This window comes from Bos grunniens, chromosome 14 (assembly GCF_055505025.1).
Source record: "Bos grunniens cultivar Pamir isolate PY7600 chromosome 14, Bosgru_T2T1.0, whole genome shotgun sequence".
NCBI classification, from domain to species: Eukaryota; Metazoa; Chordata; class Mammalia; order Artiodactyla; family Bovidae; genus Bos; species Bos grunniens.
The window spans coordinates 44,160,396-44,181,349 of NC_141178.1; the positions used below are offsets into that span (position 1 = coordinate 44,160,396).

Below are 20,954 nucleotides of genomic sequence, written 5' to 3' on the forward strand. Positions count from 1 at the left end.
TACCACTCTAATGGCAGAAAGTGAAGAGGACCTAAAGAGCCTCTTCATGAGGGTGAAAGAGGGAAGTGGAAAACCTGGCTTAAAATTCATCATTCAAAAAACTAAGATCATGGCATCCGGTACCACCACTTCAAGGCAAATAGAAGGGGGAAAAGTGGAAGGAGTGACAGATTTTATTTTCTTAGACTCCTAAATCTCTGTGGATGTTGACTGTGGCCATAAAATTAACACATTTGCTCCTTGGAAAGGAAGCTAGGAAAAACCTAGAGAGCATACTAAGAAGCAGAGACATCACTCTGCTGACGGAGGTCCAAACAGTCAAAGCTATGGGTTTCCCAGTAGTCATGTATGGATGTGAGTGTTGGACCATAAAGAAGGTTGAGTGCTGAAAAATTGATGCCTTCAAACTGTGGTGCTGGAGAAGACTCCTGAGAGTCCCTTGGACTGCAAGGAGATCAAACCAGTCAATCCTAAAGGAAATCAACCTGAATAATCATTGAAAGGACTGATGCTGAAGCCTAAGCTCAAATACTTTGACCACCTGATGAGAAGAGCCAACTCATTGGAAAAGACTCTGATGCTGGGAAAGATTGAGAGCAAGAGGAGAAGGGGGCGGCAGAGGATGAGATGAGTAGATAGCATCACTGACTCAATGAACCTGAGTTAGAGCAAACTCCGGGAGATAGTGAAGGGCAGGGAAGCCTGGCATGCTACAGTTCAGGTTGCAGACTTGGCAACTGAACATCAGTGGTGAACTGGCCTGGGAGCTCTCCCGTCTCACCAGAGGGAAAATTTGCCTGCTGCAAGGCAGAACCATCTGTAAAACACCAGCCTTCTTGGTCCAACTAGTGACCAGACATGGTGCATCCCCCCATAGGAATGCCTATGGTTTCTCTTCTTGCCCTCAGTATGAAACATGGGAATATTTATGTTCAACTACTGCAGTTTTTCTCAGCCAGAACTTCTTTTTTTTTTTTTTTTTCAGAACTTCTTAACATAATGTTCTTCTCCTCTTTCTCCATGGAAATGTCTTTTGCATTGGGGTCTCAAAATATTTTGTGGAATTAAATAAAAAAAGAATGGAAGAAGGAAGGAAGGAGGCAGGGAAGGCAAGAAAGTTTTACTATTGTAAAACTATTGAAAATCAGGAAATAATTAAATTCATCAATTATGAATTAAAATCTTAAACACAAAACAATTAATTATAATATTTTATTGAAGGAAAAATAATATAGTGGGGCTCAAAAAGCTACACTTGTTATGCTTTATAAAGTCAGAGGTTTACACAGGTTTTATGTATGTACACATTCATGACATTATATCACAACATCAAAGGCACCTTTTACTGCCACAGTATTAGGTAACGAATAAAAAATATCAAATTAATCTTTTAAAAAATCTAAAATGATACAATCTATTTTAGGATTATGTACATATTTGAAGCATTCAGATATTTTTAAACATGTTCTATGTGCATTACAATTATCTCTAATTCTCAAAATATTATGATACCAAAATTCTGTTTGTCAAATAACAAAGCACAAGATGCTGTAATCTATAACAAAGCACCAGTTAAAATCAGTGTTAAATGCTCCATCAATTAGTTTGACTTCTAACACATGCAAAGTGAAGTGGGTACTTAAGAATTTAAGATAACCATTGCAAAACTTTTAGGGTCTCCATTTTTTTTTTTTGGTCTTTAATTAGTTGATTTCTTTTGAGAAAATGGGGAGAACTGGATGACTTTGATCAATGTTTTCCTAGTGGTTTTATGGAATCCTAGGGCTCTTGGAAGAAACTTCCAAGGCACTGGAGAAGGTTTAATCCATGTTATGCATATTATATATTGGAGCTTTGTATAGGATTGAGATCATACAAAGGGTTTATTGCTTTAAAATACATTTGAAAATACTAACATGGGAAACTGCTTTAAAGTATATTTCATTTGGTTATGCTAACACAGTTTAAGAAATATCTTTGTTGAAACAGATTATCACACTTAGTGAACTGCACAACTCAAGTGAAAGGTTATCTAAAAATGTTGCTTTCATTAGTTACAGAGGATATAATCCTAAATTTTTATGTATATTTTTAAGTCCAGAAGGAATTTGAATAGAGCAATAAAATGTCATAATTAGCTCAATAGTATGACCAAAGAGCATTATCAAATTATAGATCAACAAGTAAAAATGGAGAATCTTTTGATATATGAAAATTGTTTTAATATATAAAAATAAATGATCACTTAAAGTGAAAAAGTTCTCTTCATTAGTTTTACCTCTTATCGTATTTATGATGTAAACAAAATTTAAAATATATTTTATTAATACCTAGTTCAAAAAAAGAACACTGTTAATAAGCACCTCAGGACTAGAATGCCATAAAAATTATTATTATTTAGGAAAATGGATGTCAAGATATATGTATTACCCTCCTAGAAAATTATTTAAATAGAATCAAGCATCTTTAATGTCATCAGAGTTACAGAGTATCCAAGAATTTAATATTATGCAACTTAAATTTTCATTGAACTGAAGAAATGGTTTTATTGGCAGGCCAAGTTGCCATCAAGAATTTGTTCTTACAACCACCAGAGGGCGCCAGTGCCTGAAGCACGGTTGGTGTAGGTGTAATCTAACCTTTAGTTGATAACTTGAATTTTACATTCCAAGTTTAAAAACGCTATTTAAAAAGATGAATAACTTCTAAGAAATATATTTACATTTTTGTAACACCCAAATAATGTTGGATTATTATATAAAAATAGAGTACACTGGCTTATTTTGGTTAAGATTCATTTAACAGGACGTTATTAAGATTTCTAAATCAGAAATTGAAAGGACATCATTTGTAACTATGAATAAAAAGAGACTTCTTAACCTACTAACACTAACAATTCATTTAGCACCACATATATAGCACCAGAATAGATACTGATAGTTCACACTTATTAAAAACATTAATTGCAAAGAAACTTCAAAATTAAAGCAAGTATATGGTGGTTGTAATGAATTTTCAGCACCATTAACCAGTGAACTGTGTAACTTTCTAAGTTGTTGACTGACCTCTCATAAGTCAAAGTTAGAAGATGAAAGAATTTTAAAAAATCATTTTGCATGTGTTTAAATGTCTTTCCTCACACTTATAACAATACAAAAAAATGCAAATATAAAACAAAGATAATATTAGACATTGATAGAAATCTAATTTTACTCTTCCTAAACACTTCCATAGGAAACGGCTTCCTATGGAATAGGAATCCAAGATTGGTGTCCTATGCTACTGCAGAACATTGGGAATGTTGTTATACAAGGGGGAGAAAACAGACCCCAGTTTAAGCATGACTTTTCCTTCCTGAACACATTCAAATGATCTGTTTAACTTACGTATTCACTTAATAGGCAGGATATGAACACAGAACACTTGAACTGGCCTAAATATGTTTTTGATTGCTTATGTAGATGTTGTAAGTTGATCTAACACAAGCATATACTAATGAGAAAAATATATATTGTTTCAATTCAAATGTTCTGAGTAAATTATACTGATTGAATTTTCCCTACTGTTTGGTCAGTTCTGTGCTAAAACTTCATGGAACTTTCAAATGAGTATTTCCACAAAAGTTTCGAATGAACTGCCAAGTGAACTTGGTAGGGAAGTCCTAACGGACCACGGAAGTGATGCTGCTTAGACTACAGGACAGGGAAAAAAACCAACTAAACATGATAACAATGAAAATTGTTTCTGCCACATTTTAAAAGCAAACTTACCTACCATAACCAGGAACATTAAGAGTATGCCTACACAACTCAAATACAATTCTGTAAAGGAATCCATCAGTTTAACAGATCAACTTGTAATTTTTCCAGTCTTTTGATGACATGGAAGCCAAAAAAATTGATGTTATGACAGAATTTTTTTAATTTTTCTACTGAATAAAGGATGTAATGAAAAATCCATACCAAAGATAAAATTCAACGCTGTAGAATATGTATGCCAATCACCATGTCGAATGAAACCTATTGAAATGAAAACCTCAATACTATTTAAAGCTGCTTTTATGAAATAGCTTCTGCCCAGACCCTTTTTCCCTTTGGGAGTTACAGTGAGAAACAGCTACCCCAGCACCATTGTTGAATGCTGTGAAAAGTATGACCCTCTGGGTTGATTCAAGCCAACGTTCATTTGGTTTAGCCTAGAAAATAAAACATTTCACATGGCCACTTTATATTACTAACTTTAAGAAGCACAGATAGAATAACAAATATACCCGTTACATTTTCAGCTCAGTTGTTAAGTTATAAATAAACTTATATTTGGAAAGGACTGTTGTGTACAAGTTTATGAGTATGTGGTTCCTAGTCTTAATCTGATATATTTGGTGCTTTATCTGGATTGTTGATGCACTCAAAGCTTTGTATTTAAGACATTTTTGTCTTAATGAAATATGGAAAGGTGAGGTTCCTCTAATTCTTGCAATACTAGACTGTTGAGTTAATTCTAAAACCCATTCATATAAAAACTTATTACACTATAGCCATTATATAAGAAGCCGGTATAAATACACAAAGATAAGACAGAATTTCTGCCAAAGAGGAGCTCATGAAAGACTTAATTTTATCTCAAATAAAAGCTTCACAACATTAATGATCATTTTAATATTCATGATTTTCTATTAATATGGTAATTTTACCTTCAAATGAACTTCTGTGAATCATGTGGCAAATAGCATTATTCTTTTTGAGACCTGAGAAATCAAGCCACACAAGTAAACCAGCAATAGGATGGAACTGATTAAAACCATTTTTTTGGTTTAATAGTTATTTTACTACTTCTGTAGAACTAGTTTAGGAAACTCAAGAAAGACTATCTAGATAAAGGAAACAAATATTCCACTAATGAGTTTTCTCTCCAGTTGCCTGTATATATTAGCTAAAAGTTGATTTGAGACCTGACTCTTACTGTTATTTCTGTTCTTCATATTAGTCTCCAAAAATACTTATTTTTAATAAAGTCTATATATGTTCCCACAAAAGCAAAGTCATTTGATAGGAAAACATTTGGTCAGATTCAATGTGTGAAAGAAATCTGGCCAATTATTTGTCATCATGAAAACCTGAACTCCAGATGCTGGATAATCCCCCATTGGATTTAATTAACTATCTGTCATCTTTCAATGAATCTAAACTAAGAAACTGCAAATGTATAGAGAATTTTAAACAAGTAGCTTCCTTCTGTTATTTGTACTCTGGAACTAATTGTGTTTACTGATTCTGTAATTCTACTGCAGCATTATATAACTTGAACCACACACACACACACACACATACACACACACACATGCACATGTAAAATGTAATGTGTTAAGTGTCTTGATCCATGTGTTGACTTTCTCCTCTCTGCAAGTGATTTGGAAATAAACATTTCCAAAATCACATGAGTGAAACTTTCACAGTGATTTGCTTTCCACCATGCTTCACTTTTGGGGCTTCCCAGTTTGTTCAGTGGTAAAGAATCCACCTGCCAATGCAGGAGACACAGGAGATGCAAGTTCAATCTCTAATTCAGAAAGATCCCCTGGAGAAGGAAATGGCAACCCACTCCAATATTCTTGCCTGGAGAATCCTATGGACAAAGGAGGCTGGTGGGCTACAGTCCACAGGATTGCAAAGAGTCAGACACCACTGAAGCAACTGAGCATGCACACACGCAAACTTAATGCAGAACTGAAAAATATTCTCCTTAGATATGGTAATAAAATTTGGTACTTAGTGCTTAGAAAATCATCTGAAGAGGCCCCTTTCACAAAATCATAGCTGTCTGTGGTGTGTACATGAGATTTTCCACATGATACTCAAGGACCCTCATGCTGAATGATTCTCATCAAATAAGGACAAGCAGAACAATGAAGAGCAGGAAATATCCTTGGCACCTGCATGTTTCTTTCTGGTATCCCTCACCTACTGCTCACAGGCTTCAAGGTATACTAAACCTTCAGGATATGCCTTTCTGAGGCTCTCCGTGTGTGTGTGTGTGTGTGTGCGCGCGCGTGTGTGGTAACCCTATTTCCGTGGGTTCGCATGCCTGTCTCCTGAATCTTACTTCTCTTGGACCTCGTCAGTTCACTTAGGTCTTGTTTTCCACCTTCCAAAACAACTATTTACACTCACGGTTGTTCGTTCTTCCCTGCCTCATTTAGTTCCAAGTACTATAGCTACATTTTCATGCTAACCAGGAGACTTACATATTACACGGCGTGGCCTATCATCTATTCCACCTACATGTGGACATCGTTGGGTTCACTTCCTCAAATTTACATGAAAAATCAATTTGTTAACAAAATAACATTTTTACAGCAAGATATTGAGTTGGCCAAAAAGTTCATTTGTTTCCCCGTAACATCACAGAAAAACCCGAACAAACTTTTTGGGCAACCCAATAATTAGGCTGCATTATTTCCTGAATATTTTTGTGAGCTTCTTGAAGACAGGAATTATGTCTTGTTATCCTTGCATGACCAAAACATAACTAGCAGAGTGCCTTGCCCATCATAACCACTCCACACATGATTACTGGTTCAATAAAAGAGGTTAAGCAAAATAAATGTGTTCAACCTTACATAAATTGAGAATATCTTTTGGTGGACCCAAATAAAACAAAATATTTCCATAATGAAATCTGTGGTTCTTAATTAAATTATTATATCTAGATATCATGGAGTTTTATTAGTAGTTTGCTAATGATCAGTTTTGGGATATTAAAGAAATGGGTGCAGGAGATGTCCTACCACCTAACATATTGTTTACAATAGGATTTTTAAAAAATTCCTCCAAGCTAACTACAAAATCAAATTATGTATGTGTATTTATAGGCCAAATATATGTTCTATTTGTTAGGAATGTAACATAATTTCTTTGGAAAACAAGCTTTGGAATTGGATGCATCAACTATGTCAATACTACATACAGAGTATTTTAATTTAGACTTAGAGGTCAGAAAATAGAAATGGATGTTTGATTACCTCAAAGGATTAAACAAACATACAAGATAAACACTAATCTTTACAATGAATAATAAAAGGAAAACAAGATTATGATAAAATATGTATAGTATGTGCAAAACTCAATATATATATATGCCTATGATTCCCAGAAACCATTATATTTCCTGGAGGAAAAGATAAGCTTATTTAAACCAATACAGGTAGTTTGACGTTACACCTGGAAAGCAGAGATTGTCAGTACAAGACCCTCCATAACTTGGAGGGCAAGCTGAACATGGTACCCCTACTTTATATGGTGCTTCTCCGATCCAGTTGCCCCTAGGAAAAGAAAGAAGAGAGCATAAGTGTTACTTGCTCATTTTTTAAAATCTGATTGCCCTTAAGCACATGATCACACATTGACATGTGATGAAATTTTCAGAAGTGTGTCATTTTTAGAAAAGCACTGAAAGTTACATCCATTTCTTATTTCTGTAGCAATTTATTCTATATATCTTACTTTAAAAATACTTTCTTTCTGAGTAAGTTAATATCATGTTAATTTACAATAATTTACAATGCATGGTGACATTATTAGTCAACCCACATCTGACTTGATGCTCTATCCACCACAGCTGCCTCTTTCCTACTGTAGCCTTCCAGAACACATACGCTGTGTCCTCTTAAATGTACTTTTTAAAAAGTCATGCTAATGCTATTATAAAGATAGTAAAATATAAACAAATACATATATATATATATATATATATATAAGTGTGTATGTGCTCAGTCACTGTTGTGTTCAGTTCTTTAGGACCCCATGGACTGTAGCCCAGTCCATGAGATTTTCCAGGCAAGAAAACTGGAACAGGTTGTCATTTCCTTCTCCAGGGGATCTTCCCGATCCAGGGATCAAAGCTTCCTCTCTTACATCTCTTGCATTGGCAGGTGGGTTCTTTACCACTAGTGCCGCCTGGGAAGCCCATATACAGTATATATACAATTCGGGGAGGCTTAGAAATGGTGACATGAGCAAGAAGTTGTCATAAGCACAAAAAATAGGTTTTAAGAGTTCAAAGGGTTTCTTTCTAAAGTTGAAGAGTTTAGATTCTCAGTATTCATAAAATGAGACATGGAAAACTCAGAGAATAGTGGCTTACAGAAGCAGCCATTAAAGATGATTCCAAAACATTTTCCCATATGTAAACTCACGGTTATAATTTTTAGCAATACTGTTAATTTTTTAAAATAATGCTGAACACATTTAACTGAATGTTGTCAATATTTTCCTTCATCTTGATGGCCATAACGATACACCAAATTCAGCATTTAGGATAAAAACAGTCACAACGTCTTACTGTTACTAAGCTCTTTTAGCTATGATGGAGGAAGCAATGGATTTATTTACAGTAGCATGGTGATTAGTAACTACAGTACTAACAGATAACCACAGAGCCAGAAGTGTGAAGGAAACCGAATGGTCAGGAGAAAATGTGGTGTGTGGTGGGTTGAAGATAAAACAACAGTGGAAAAGCTAAAATATTGAGCCATCGGGGAAGCCCCATATTCAATAGTAAATCAGTCAGTGGATAAACATATTTTAATTTTTATCCTTTCAGGCTAATTCATTTTCATTCTCTCATTTCTCTCTCTTTCTCTCCAACCACCCGACCCCCAACCACCACCCAACTCTGTATTTCTTTTTTCCCTGATAAACAGTTTGGCTTGAGATAACTTTATGCTGCTATTCAACTATCAGTCGGAATTTTTAAACTTTCTTCACTGCCTGTTTCAAAAAATGGTTCTCTGTTACAGCAAATACACCATACTAACACAATATCTTAATCTCTTAGACATAAAACAATCAGACATCTCATCAATAATATTGCAAAAATCCCATCATTGGCCAAAAACAGAATAGCCAAATGAATGTAATAAAAGCCTCTTTCACTAGAGAACTGCCTGGCCTATTTATGTCAGAAAGAAGAGTTAGAGTCTTAATAGGAAAATATAAGGTGCGTAACTGAAAATATCAAACAAATGCACAGTTTTAATGCTTTTCATGATGCAGTCACATTTTACTTTCCAAATCTTACTATTCTAATAACTGTGGAGAGGAGACCATTGGGAAAATCGCTATTTTTCTAACTTTGCAAAAACACTGCCCCTGGCATACAACCATATAAATGAGTAATGCAGTTATTTGTGAAACGTTTTCTCATTCCCTCCCCATACTGGCAAAGCTGGAGAAAAATCTTTGTTTGGGACTTACTTTGGAAGACACCAGGCGTGTCATAAATCCTTTGCACATTTTAGTATTTACTCCAAAAGGGAAAAGACTCATGTATAAATACTGGAACACTTTATCCAAAGAGTCATTGTTATCAAAAAGGCATTTTATCAAATGTCAACAAATGCTTGTTTATCTTCATAATACAAAAGAATGCTCATAAATATAAAATACAACTATATTTTACAATATTTGATCAATTTTCACAATATGAAATATATAATTTTAATGTGTGCCACAGGATGAAATTACTGAATTTTTTATTTTATATAGTTTAAATCATGGCACAGCTTTCATTAAAAAGATGTCATAGCATTTAAATTTTCCCTTCTGATTCTGAATGCCTCCTTAACCACCTATGGAAAAAATAAACTGTGATTTTAATTCTACCCTTAAAAGAAAGAAGAAGTGCTTGTTTTCTTTTCCTAGTGAAAAAGTTAAGCCAACATTCTAGGAATGATTGATGAGAATACTGTGGTGTTGATAAATTCCCTAGAAGATCTTTGCCTGAGACTTTTATATAAGCTATCGAAAGCCTGGAATCACATGTTTATTTTATAATTACCAGGTCTAAAGAAAGATGAGGAGGAGAATTTAGTGAATCTCCAAATCACAAATTGTCTTGTCCAAAATGTTAATCTAGAATCCTTGTGAAAAGAAATCTTTCAGCTTTTAACTTTTTTGATATATGAGAAGATGGAAGATTTGAGGATCTGAGCTTGTTAGTTAAGTCTTACTCATATTATTTACCTGTTAAAAATATCTATCAGACTGAAGATATTTAACATCATTAAGGATTTCAGGAAGTAGAAGCCAACCAGATACTTACTTTGGGGCATAGTTGCATACCAAATAAACTGCACGGCGCCATACAGCTCCCCAAACATTCATGTTCTGACAAGTATGAATTGCACATCCTATTCGATTGGAGGTGGCCCAAACCATCTGAGAAAGTAAACCCATATACCATTATTAGGATCAGGAGTTAAGAAAACGCAGGTTCACCAAAATCGAAAGAGCGTTTTTTAAAAAGAATGAATCAGAACTGAACAAGACAAAATAACCTGTGTATAATGTGTGCACATGGGGCCGAAACATCTCATAGGACATCGGGGATTGCAATCCTGGGGATATGGAAAGGCGTAGTCTTTCACTTCATCATACCATGGCTTGACCAACTGGAGAATAGAGCGGTATCTAAATATCAAGAAACACAATGAGAACTCACAGTTCAGCAGTGGCAATGTGTAGTGGACTCACACTAAATTACAAGTTAATTGTTCTTTTGCAGGCTATTAATGGCAAATCAAGAGCATATCCACCCCCTCACAATAACCATCACCACCCAGCAGAATCCTCTGTTCCTCCCAGTAGAGCCAAGCATGAAAATGTTCAGGCCTGGAGCAAGTGATCCTATATTTGTTTAAGTATGAGTCTGGTTGTTTCAAAAAGAGAAATGCAAATCTTTCGGGAATTATCATCTTTACCTTATATTTACCAATGTCAGAAATGTCTTCCATTGGAATCTTATACATAATTAAAAATTAGATATTAAAAAAAACTGTGATACTAGACTCAGAGTGATTTCCCCCCTTAAAGTTGTATCATTTTAATTTAGTGAGAATTCACCCGATTTTTCTCCCCTCTATGGAAGGGAATGAGTCTTTGAATGTTGGATGATGACCTCTCACAGTGCAGAAAAATTATCCTGTTACCGGAAGCAGCTTCATTCACAGTTGCATATACTTGCATATACATATATGTGCATATGTATATGTACATATGCATGTAAATACATTGAATTTGTATAACACATATATAGGAATATGCAAACATGGGAAAGCTGCATACATAATAATGGCTTCTGCCACTATCAAGGGATTTTTCTGAACTAGAAGCGATAGGATAAGGATACAACCTGATTCTTTCAAAGATTCTGTGAGATTAGTGTAGAATTCACTTTTCACTTTCATGCATTGGAGAAGGAAATGGCAACCCACTCCAGTGTTCTTGCCTGGAGAATCCCTGGGATGTGGGAGCCTGGTGGGCTGCGGTCTATGGGTCGCACAGAGTCGGACACGACTGAAGTGACTTAGCAGCAGCAGCAGCAGTGTAGAATAGATTAAGGGATGGTGTTCCAAGGGTGAAAGAGAAAACTGGGGGGTTTTTTAGGCTTTTTTAAAAATTTAAATAATTTTTTAAGACATCTAAAACAGTCATAGGCCAAGCATCAGTGACTGGCATATAGTGAGTTCTCAATAAATACCTGTAGACGTTACTTGAAATTGACGCTACTAACACTTGGAGTCCATAGGCAATAAAGTTATCAATAAAGTTATCTGGATAAACAGTATCAGTGAAACTATTTCTTACCTTCCAGTTCGTACAGATAGATTTTGACCCAAAAATCTCAGTAAGTAAGAAGGTCCATGGTCCCAAATGCAGGTAGCTGCCCAAGCCTCTGCAGACTTTGCAAGATTTTCATCCCAAACCTGTGTAAGGGGAAAAAAAAAAAAAAAAACCTTCAGCTTACTGAGTTTGCTAGTAACAAACAAAAAGAGGCAAGAAAGAATGCTACCATTTCCTAAAGTTCTTCCTCTTCTACTTCCTGACTAAAAGAAAGCAAGATTAGACCATTGTTATTTAAAGTTCTACAATACAGTATGGTTATTCCTCAAAAATCTTTATTGTTTTAACACTGTCATCTAGACCCAAAGTCCAGACATCAATTTTAGTAAAGGATAGGTTAAGTAAAATATCGTGTCTAGATGTAACTTGGAGACAACTCCTACTGACCACTAAAGTTTGAATCTACCAGCGTCAAATGATTTCCCTGGAGTTTATTCAGAGCTATTAATATATCTCAAAAATTAATATGATCAAATTTATTCAAATAATGAACCAAAACTGACAATGTAAAATATTATAACTTTTATTGAGATATAATTGATATGTAACAATATATGCTTCAAATGTACAACTTAATGATTTTTATATATGTATATATTGTGAAATTATCATCACAAGAAGTCTAATTAACATTCATCACCACACACAGTTCAAATTTTTTTTCTTGTGAAGAGAACTTTTAAATTCTATTTTTTAGCAACATTCAAATATATAATACAGTACTATACATATAGTCACCATGCTGTATATTACATCCCCAGGAATTATTTTATAACTGCAAGTTTGTACCTTTCAGCCACCCCCAACCTCATCTCTGGCAACCACCTATCTGTTCTCTAGATCTATGAATTCAGTGTTGTTTTTGTTTTTAGATTTCACATTTATGTGACATCATATGTTGTCTTTTTCTGATTTATTTCACTTAGCATAATGCCTTTAAGTTCCATCGATGCTGTCACAATGGCAAGATTTCCTTGTTTCTTATACCTGAATAATATTCCACTTATCCACTTATCTGTTGATGATAATTTAAGCTGCTTCTATGTCTTGGCTATTGTAAACAGTGCCACTATGAACACGGGGGTGAATGTATCCTTTTGAGTTAGTATTTTAGTTTCCTTCAGATGAATACCTAGAAGTAGAATTGCTATATCTTATGTCCAACCTAGACAGCATATTAAAAAGCAGAGAGATTACTTTGCCAACAAAGGTCTGTCTAGTCAAGGCTATGGTTTTTCCTGTGGTCATGTATGGATGTGAGAGTTGGACTGTGAAGAAGGCTGAGTGCTGAAGAATTGATGCTTTTGAACTGTGGTGTTGGAGAAGACTCTTGAGAGTCCCTTGGACTGCAAGGAGATCCAACCAGTCCATTCTGAAGGAGATCAGCCCTGGGATTTCTTTGGAAGGAATGATGCTAAAGCTGAAACTCCAGTACTTTGGCCACCTCATGCGAAGTGTTGACTCATTGGAAAAGACCCTGATGCTGGGAGGGACTGGGGGCAGGAGGAGAAAGGGACAACAGAGGATGAGATGGCTGGATGGCATCACTGACTCGATGGACGTGAGTCTGAGTGAACTCCGGGAGTTGGTGATGGACAGGGAAGCCTGGCGTGCTACAATTCATGGGGTCACAAAGAGTCAGACATGACTGAGCGACTGATCTGATCTGATCTGATAGTAGTTCTATTTTTATTTTGGGGGAGACATTCTATACTGTTTTCCACAGTGTTGGCACCAATTTCCATTTCCATCTACAGTGCACAAGACTCCCTTTCTCCATATCCGCTCCAACATTTTTTATGTCTTGAGTCTTTGACAATAGCCATCCTAACAGGTATGAGATGATGTCTCATTGTAGTTTGGATTTGCATTTATGCTAATTTTTAAAGGTCAAACTACATCTAAGTATAATATGATATAATTTGATATGTTGTATCATTTGAATATTTTATAGTAATAATAATATTAGAATTGTCATGAACTGGAAACATAGATGTATTTAATATAACAATGTATTTAACTGAAAGGAAATTAATTTAGTGACTTTGAAATAAAATAGGAAAAACAACAACTGGTGAACCCTTCAAGAGACACTTTCATCCTAGGAAACCATGACACCCACCCTCAAAAAAGATTTGTTAGTTCAAAAATTGTCTTAAATTAGAAAAATGAAGTTATGTTACATAAATCTATCTAGAATTATACTAAAATATATTCACTCACAAAGTTACGTAAATCAGAACTATCGAGAAAGGATCTTGAGTAATTCTATGGTGACAGTGGCCACATCTCCACTGTCTATGTAGAAAGAAAGATCATTCAGAAACAACTTTCTTTTAATTATCTAGACTATAATCTTCCCATCTGAGGATTAAGTTAAATATGGCAAGATATCACATAATACCCTTTTAATACTTTGGCTACCTAATGGGAAGAGCCAACTCATTTGAAAAGATGCTGATGTTGGGAAAGATTGAGGAGAGGAGGAGAAGAGGGCAACAAAGGATGACATGATTGGATGGCATCATCGACTCAACGGACATGAGATTGAACAAACTCTGAGAGATAGTGAAGGACAGGGAATCTTGGTGTGCTGCTATTCATTGGGTGGCAAAGAGTCAGACATGACTTAGTGACTGAAAAACAACCTTTTAATAGATGAGTAATCAATGTTACAGAGTACCTGATGAACTATGGATAGAGGTTCGTGACATTATACTGGAGGCAGTGATCAAGACCATCCCCAAGAAAAAGAAATGCAAAAAGGCAAAATGGCTGCCTGAGGAGGCCTTACAAATAGGCGTGAAAAGAAGAGAAGCAAAAAACACAGGAGAAACGGAAAGATATACCTGTTTGAATGCAGAGTTCCAACAAATAGCAAGGAGAGATAAGAAAGCCTTCCTCAGTAATCAGTGCAAAGAAATAGAGGAAAACAATAGAATGGGAAAGACTAGAGATCTCTTCAAGAAAATTAGAGATACCAAGGGAAAATTTTATGCAAAGATGGGCTCAATAAAGGACAGAAATGGTATGGACCTAACAGAAGCAAAAGATACTAAGAAGAGGTGGCAAGAATACACAGAAGAAGTACAAAAAAGATCTTCATGACCCAGATAATCATGATGGTGTTATCACTCACCTAGAGTCAGATATCCTGGAATGTGAAGTCAAGTGGGCCTTAGGAAGCATCACTACAAACAAAGCTAGTGGAGGTGATGGAATTCCAGTTAAGCTATTTCAAATCCTAAAAGATGATGCTGTGAAAGTGCTGCACTCAATACGCCAGCAAATTTGGAAAACTCAGCAGTGGCCACAGGACTGGAAAAGGTCAGTTTTCATTCCAATCCCAAAGAAAGGCAATGCCAAAGAATGCTCAAACTACCACACAATTACACTCATCTCACATGCTAGTAAAGTAATGTTCAAAATTCTCCAAGCCAGGCTTCAGCAATACGTGAACCGTGAACTTCCTGATGTTCAAGCTAGTTTTAGAAAAGGCAGAGAAACCAGAGATCAAATTGCCAACATTAGCTGGATCATGGAAAAAGCAAGAGAGTTCCAGAAAAACATCTCTTTCTGCTTTCTTGACTATGCCAAAGCCTTTGACTGTGTGGATCACAGCAAACTGTGGAAAATTCTTCAAGAGATGGGAATACCAGACCACCTGACCTGCCTCTTGAGAAATCTGTATGCAGGTCAGGAAGCAACAGTTAGAACTGGACATGGAACAACAGACTGGTTGCAAATCGGGAAAAGAGTACATCAAGGCTGTATATTGTCACCCTGCTTATTTAACTTATATGCAGAGTACATCAGGAGAAACACTGGGCTGGAAGAAGCACAAGCTGGAATCAGGATTGCCAGGAGAAATATCAATAACCTCAGATATGCAGATGACACAACCGTTATGGCAGAAAGTGAAGAAGAACTAAAGAGTCTCTTGATGAAAGTGAAAGAGGAGAGTGGAAAAGTTGGCTTAAAGCTCAACATTCAGAAAACTAAGATCATGGCATCTAGTTCCATCACTTCGTGGCAAATAGATGGGGGAAAAGTGGAAACAGTGTCAGACTTTATTTGTCTGGGCTCCAAAATCACTGCAGATGGTGACTGCAGCCATGAAATTAAAAGATGCATACCCTTTGGAAGGAAAGTTATGTCCAACCTAGACAGCATATTAAAAAGCAGAGAGATTACTTTGCCAACAAAGGTCTGTCTAGTCAAGGCTATGGTTTTTCCAGTAGTCATGTATGGATGTGAGAGTTGGACTATAAAGAAAGCTGAGCACTGAAGAATTGATGCTTTTGAACTGTGGTGTTGGAGAAGACTCTTGAGAGTCCCTTGGACTGCATGGAGATCCAACCAGTCCATTCTAAAGGAGATCAGTCCTGAGTGTTCATTGGAAGGACTGATGTTGAAGCTGAAACTCCAGTACTTTGGCCACCTGATGTGAAGAACTGACTCATTGGAAAAGACCCTGATGCTAGGAAAGATTGAAGGCAGGAGAAGGGAACGACAAAGGATGAGATGGTTGGATAGCATCACCAACTCAATAGACATGAGTTTGGGTAGACTCCCAGAGTTCGTGATGAACAGGGAGCCCTGGCATGCTGTAGTCCATAGGGTCACAAAGAGCTGGACACGACTGAGTGACTGAACTGAACTGAATCAATGTTAAGGGCTCCCTAGGTGGTTTGGTGCTAAAGAATCTGTCTGCCAACGCAGGAAATGTGAGTTCAATCCCTGGGTCAGGAAGATCCCCTGGAAAAGTAAATGTCAACCCAATCCCACATTGTTGCCTGGGAAATCCTAAGGACAGAGAAGCCCGACAGGCTACAGTCCATGAGGCTGCAAAAGAATTGGACACAACTTAGTGACTAAACACATACATACAATCTATGTTAAATATGGTATATTAAATGGAACGTGTTCATTCTATAATATTTTAATAAAAAGTTAGTGTCTGTTTCTTAATGTACTTTGTTTTTCTTTGATATAACATTCTTTTACAATTACGAAAAATATTTTGTATTATGTTTTTCATTGTTATTTAGCTCTGTAAATTATTATAAGGACCTTGATGCTGGAAAAGATTGAAGGCAGGAGAAGGGGACGACAGAGGATGAGATAGTTGGATGGCATCACCGACACAATGGACATGAGTTTGAGCAGGCTCCAGGAGTTGGTGATGGACAGGGAAGCCTGGTGTGCTGCAGTTCATGGGGTCACAAAGAGTTGGACATGACTGAGCAACTGAAGTGAACTGAACTGAACTGATAAATTATTACTTCAAATTTCTTTGTTTTATCTGCAAAAATCTCCACAAAATATCAATAATATAAAATAAATTTATATTGAAAATCATAGTATTCTAGGACTGAAATTAACTTTTAAAAGTATTTTGTTTCTCTAATAAAGGATTTGAGTATTTATTCTTCTGATATTTTTAATGAAATATGAATTTATAAAATGTGGATTACAGTTCATCAAAATGCAAAATAGCATATTTACCTCACAAATGAATTTTAAATGGAATAGCATCAACAAATTATGTCCCATGAACTAATTATAATGACTCTGGGGGAAAAAAACACATCTAAGTATTGTTTACACATTGCAGTATAGTGCACTCAGAATAATAACTGCCAAAAACACAATTTTTCTGTGTTTTTATACAGTCATTTGAGAAATAACCTTTCTTACAGTCTTTCTTTTTAAAGATTTTTTTTTCATGTGGACAATTTTTTTGTAGTCTTTATTGAATTTGTTGTAATGTTGCTTCTGTTTTATGTTGGGATTTTTCTGGCCTTGAGTCATGTGGAAGCTTAACTCCCTGAGAGAGATTGAACCCATGCCCCCCTATAGTGTGGAAGGTGAAGTCTTAACCACTGGACTGCCAGGGAAGTCCCTTTCTTATAGTCTTGTCTAAAATATCAGGACTGCATAGAACAAATAATACTGAAAAAGAAAATATTCTGCATTCTAAGTCTACTGTTAAGACCATCTGCAACTGAGGACATATCAGTTATTCCGTCTCCCAGTTATAGACATATAACTGTCTCCCAGTTAACTCATCTATAAATAAGGAGAGTAGATGAAGCCATCTCTACAGTCTCTTTCCTCTTCAGCATCTTACAATTTAATATACCTGAGTAGCCCTGGCATCAGGACCAAGAAGATCTATTATATTGGCTTATGAATTGTTCAGTTCTAGCCTTTTGCACACCACAGACAGAATAAAGCTATATTCTTCACAAAATAATTTAAAATATTTAAGGTAGTGAACAAATTTAATTTAGCATATAATAATTCTATGTGCTTACTTCACATACTTAAAATGTATTGTGTATATCAAAGAGATAAACCAAAGAGTTCATGCCTCAAAAATATCTTACATGAGCACCACTTTAAAATTATTATAAAGGATTCTAATAGGAAGATCATGTATTTGGCATTACTGATGCCTACATTTTTATATGTTTCTATGTACAGATATCATAATTAAAATTTTTGAGATGATAGTTGTGAGGGAAGAGGGATAACCATGTTTTTTCATGTTTGCTTTTAGGGAACTGATGGGAGGGATTTCTGTCTGCCCCTAAAGGAAGATGCTGGAGAGCCTGGCAGACTGGCCAGGTCCCACACAGAAAATGGGGTCACTTTGCCTTCCCATGGGAGATCAATCATCTTTCTGAGGCCCACTGCAGAGATGCCCACTTCTCACATTCATCCTGTAGAGAAATGAAGATCCAGGTCTTCAACTTAGGAACTATTTATCTACTGTATTTTGCTGTCTCTTTGTCCATTGGTTACAACTCCCAGGAGAATATGGGTAAGCAATGTATCCCTTCAATCTACATTGTCACTTAAATTTATTAATATGATGAGAGGTCTTTGAGTTTTGAAAACAGCAAATCAAGATAGCCTCTTTCCTATCCAGAGGCTCTAAACTGTGATTAATGTTGTCAGTTTAATCACGTGAAAGAATTCTAACAACTTACAAGTTTCAGGAATGAAGTTATAATCACCTAAGCATTTGAGTAATATGTACATTTCTGGATGCTAAATGGGTAATCAATCTGCTGAATTTCATTAAGCATCTGTGATATTTATTTGAAATAATTTTAGTATCATACCCTATAAATTTGCAAAAGAAAAAAGGCCACAAATGTGCACTTTTTTAACATTCTATGAAATAACTAGCAAATATGCAACATGTGATTATCAGGTGTTAAACTAAACACCTGATATTTATTTAGCTTTTATGGAGCCAGCCTCAAATTCTGTATTTCTAGGTCTTGTCCCTCTGAAAGTGAATGTGTCAGTCTCTTGGCATTGTCTGACTCTTTGTGACCCATGGACTGTAGACCACCAGGCTCCTCTGTCCATGGAATTCTCCAGGCAAGAATACTGAAGTGGGTTGCCATGCCCCTCCTCCGGAGGATCTTCCTGACCCAGGGATTAAACTTGGGTCTCCCACATTGCAGACATTTTCTTTAACATCTGTGCCACAAGGGGAGCCCTTTGTTCCTCTAAATGGATAAAATAATGTCATAGATAACTGAGTTGCCAACACTTAAACTCTTATCTTGCCTTCTAAAAATGAGGCAAAAATTAAGAAAATTATGCATGGAGACACAAAAATATTTACAGGAGCTAGTAGAAGTTAGATATTATGATTAAATAATTCACAAAGTAAAGATGGTTTGAAACGGTGTCAGAGCATGCACAAGCCTGTATATACGGGCACTACTGTCCTGCATGGCTTTCTTCCATTCTTTGTGTTACAAGCTATTTAGTTGGTCAGCTTGTAAATTGATTGATATAGCTTTGAACTAAAATGTTTACCATAAGCTACTGTGCTTATAAATAAATTTAGCACCTTGTCTGTGGAAACCACATAGTCTGATTAAGCCATGAGAGACATCCAGAATTCAAATTGATGTTATTTAATTGCTAGAAGAGTGTGGCTCCAAGAGATAGGAGAGACAGGAAAAGAATGCAGATCCTTATCAGTCCAGGGGTCTTCAGAGCTTGGGTCAAAGAAATAAAAAATTGAGTCAAAGAGTGTCTCAACATGACACACTGACTTTCATAAATAGAAGAATTAGAGAATGATATGATCCAGCCCAAAGATGGGGTCATTTTATAAGCCATTTCCTTAAGTTTTGGTACTCATGACACAGTGGCCACCAGGACATCCAAAGCTCCCTCCTTAAACCCCAGTCATTATTGCTGTACAATAAGAAATGTAGACCAACTGAAAGACAACCCTAAAAATTACTTCAGAATATATACCCAGCATTGTTAGAGATGGCATACTGGTTTTTTTTTTTTTTTTTCAAGTGGGTAACATATTTTAATTCCAAGCATAAGAATTAAATGTAGAAGCATTTGAAAGAGTTAAATATAAGTTGCTAAAAAGAATAACTATTTCTGGGTAAGGAATCTATACATATTTGATATTATTTATAGTGGTTAGAAGAATGTGGCAACAGGTTGTTAAAGCAACTAGTTAGCCTTGTAATTGCAATATAAAATGCATTCATGAATAATTATTTATATTTGTGGTTTTAAGTTAAAAATTGTAAGACTATCTTGATATAATTTTTAAACAGTATTGCAAAATTTAGAACTTAAAAGTCACTGAATGTCTTAGCCTCTTAAGACTTTTAAATATATGGAAATGATTTTCAATAAACCAAGTGAAATACTAAAGGTCAAATATGTTAAATCTATAAATGTAACTTAAAATTTAAATTAATTAGATTTGTAAATAGTAACAAACATTAAACAAGTGTGGTTGCCAAAACTTGCTAGATTTATGCATAGAACAAAAATATGTATAAGTGAGGCTAAAGTAGAAAACCATAAATATTAAATTTGAAAATGACCTCTTAAAAAATCTACTCTGCACATGGCAACCATCTTCAAAGACATAAAATACTAAAAATAAAAATATCACACTGAATTTTTGAAGACATATTTCTAAATCAGTTATTGTCAAGGATACTATGATAGCAACACTGGAAACCGTATGACATGTCCTACAGATACTTGTTTTCTTGGACTTTTAAGCAGTCATTTCTCATATATTTAGATAAAACATAAAGGCAGTTTAGATAGACAAGCTTTTGGTGTTTAAAAATATTCAACTGGGGTTCTTTGTTCTTTTCCTGGGTTAGATTGGGAAAGGAGAGATGACTTACAGAAGTGAGGAAGAGCCATTGAAAAGATATTAAGTGATGAAAAAATTATTTCCCCTGAGGGCAGCCA

General features: G+C 35.5%; 1 protein-coding gene across 2 annotated transcripts in view; it reads right to left on the bottom strand.

The window, feature by feature from the left end:
* Positions 1 to 1,198: 1,198 nt before the first annotated feature.
* PI15 (peptidase inhibitor 15) overlaps positions 1,199 to 20,954 on the bottom strand; it is a 36,677-nt gene continuing 16,921 nt past the window's right edge. For both annotated transcript variants that reach the window (XM_086336428.1, XM_086336429.1), the window contains exons 3-6: positions 11,646 to 11,764; positions 10,337 to 10,469; positions 10,102 to 10,217; positions 1,199 to 7,321 (exon numbers count right to left, since the gene is read on the bottom strand). In XM_086336428.1, coding sequence (XP_086192554.1) covers positions 7,186 to 7,321; positions 10,102 to 10,217; positions 10,337 to 10,469; positions 11,646 to 11,764 — 504 coding nt within the window. In that variant the 3' untranslated portion in view covers positions 1,199 to 7,185. The remainder of the gene's footprint in view (positions 7,322 to 10,101; positions 10,218 to 10,336; positions 10,470 to 11,645; positions 11,765 to 20,954) is intronic.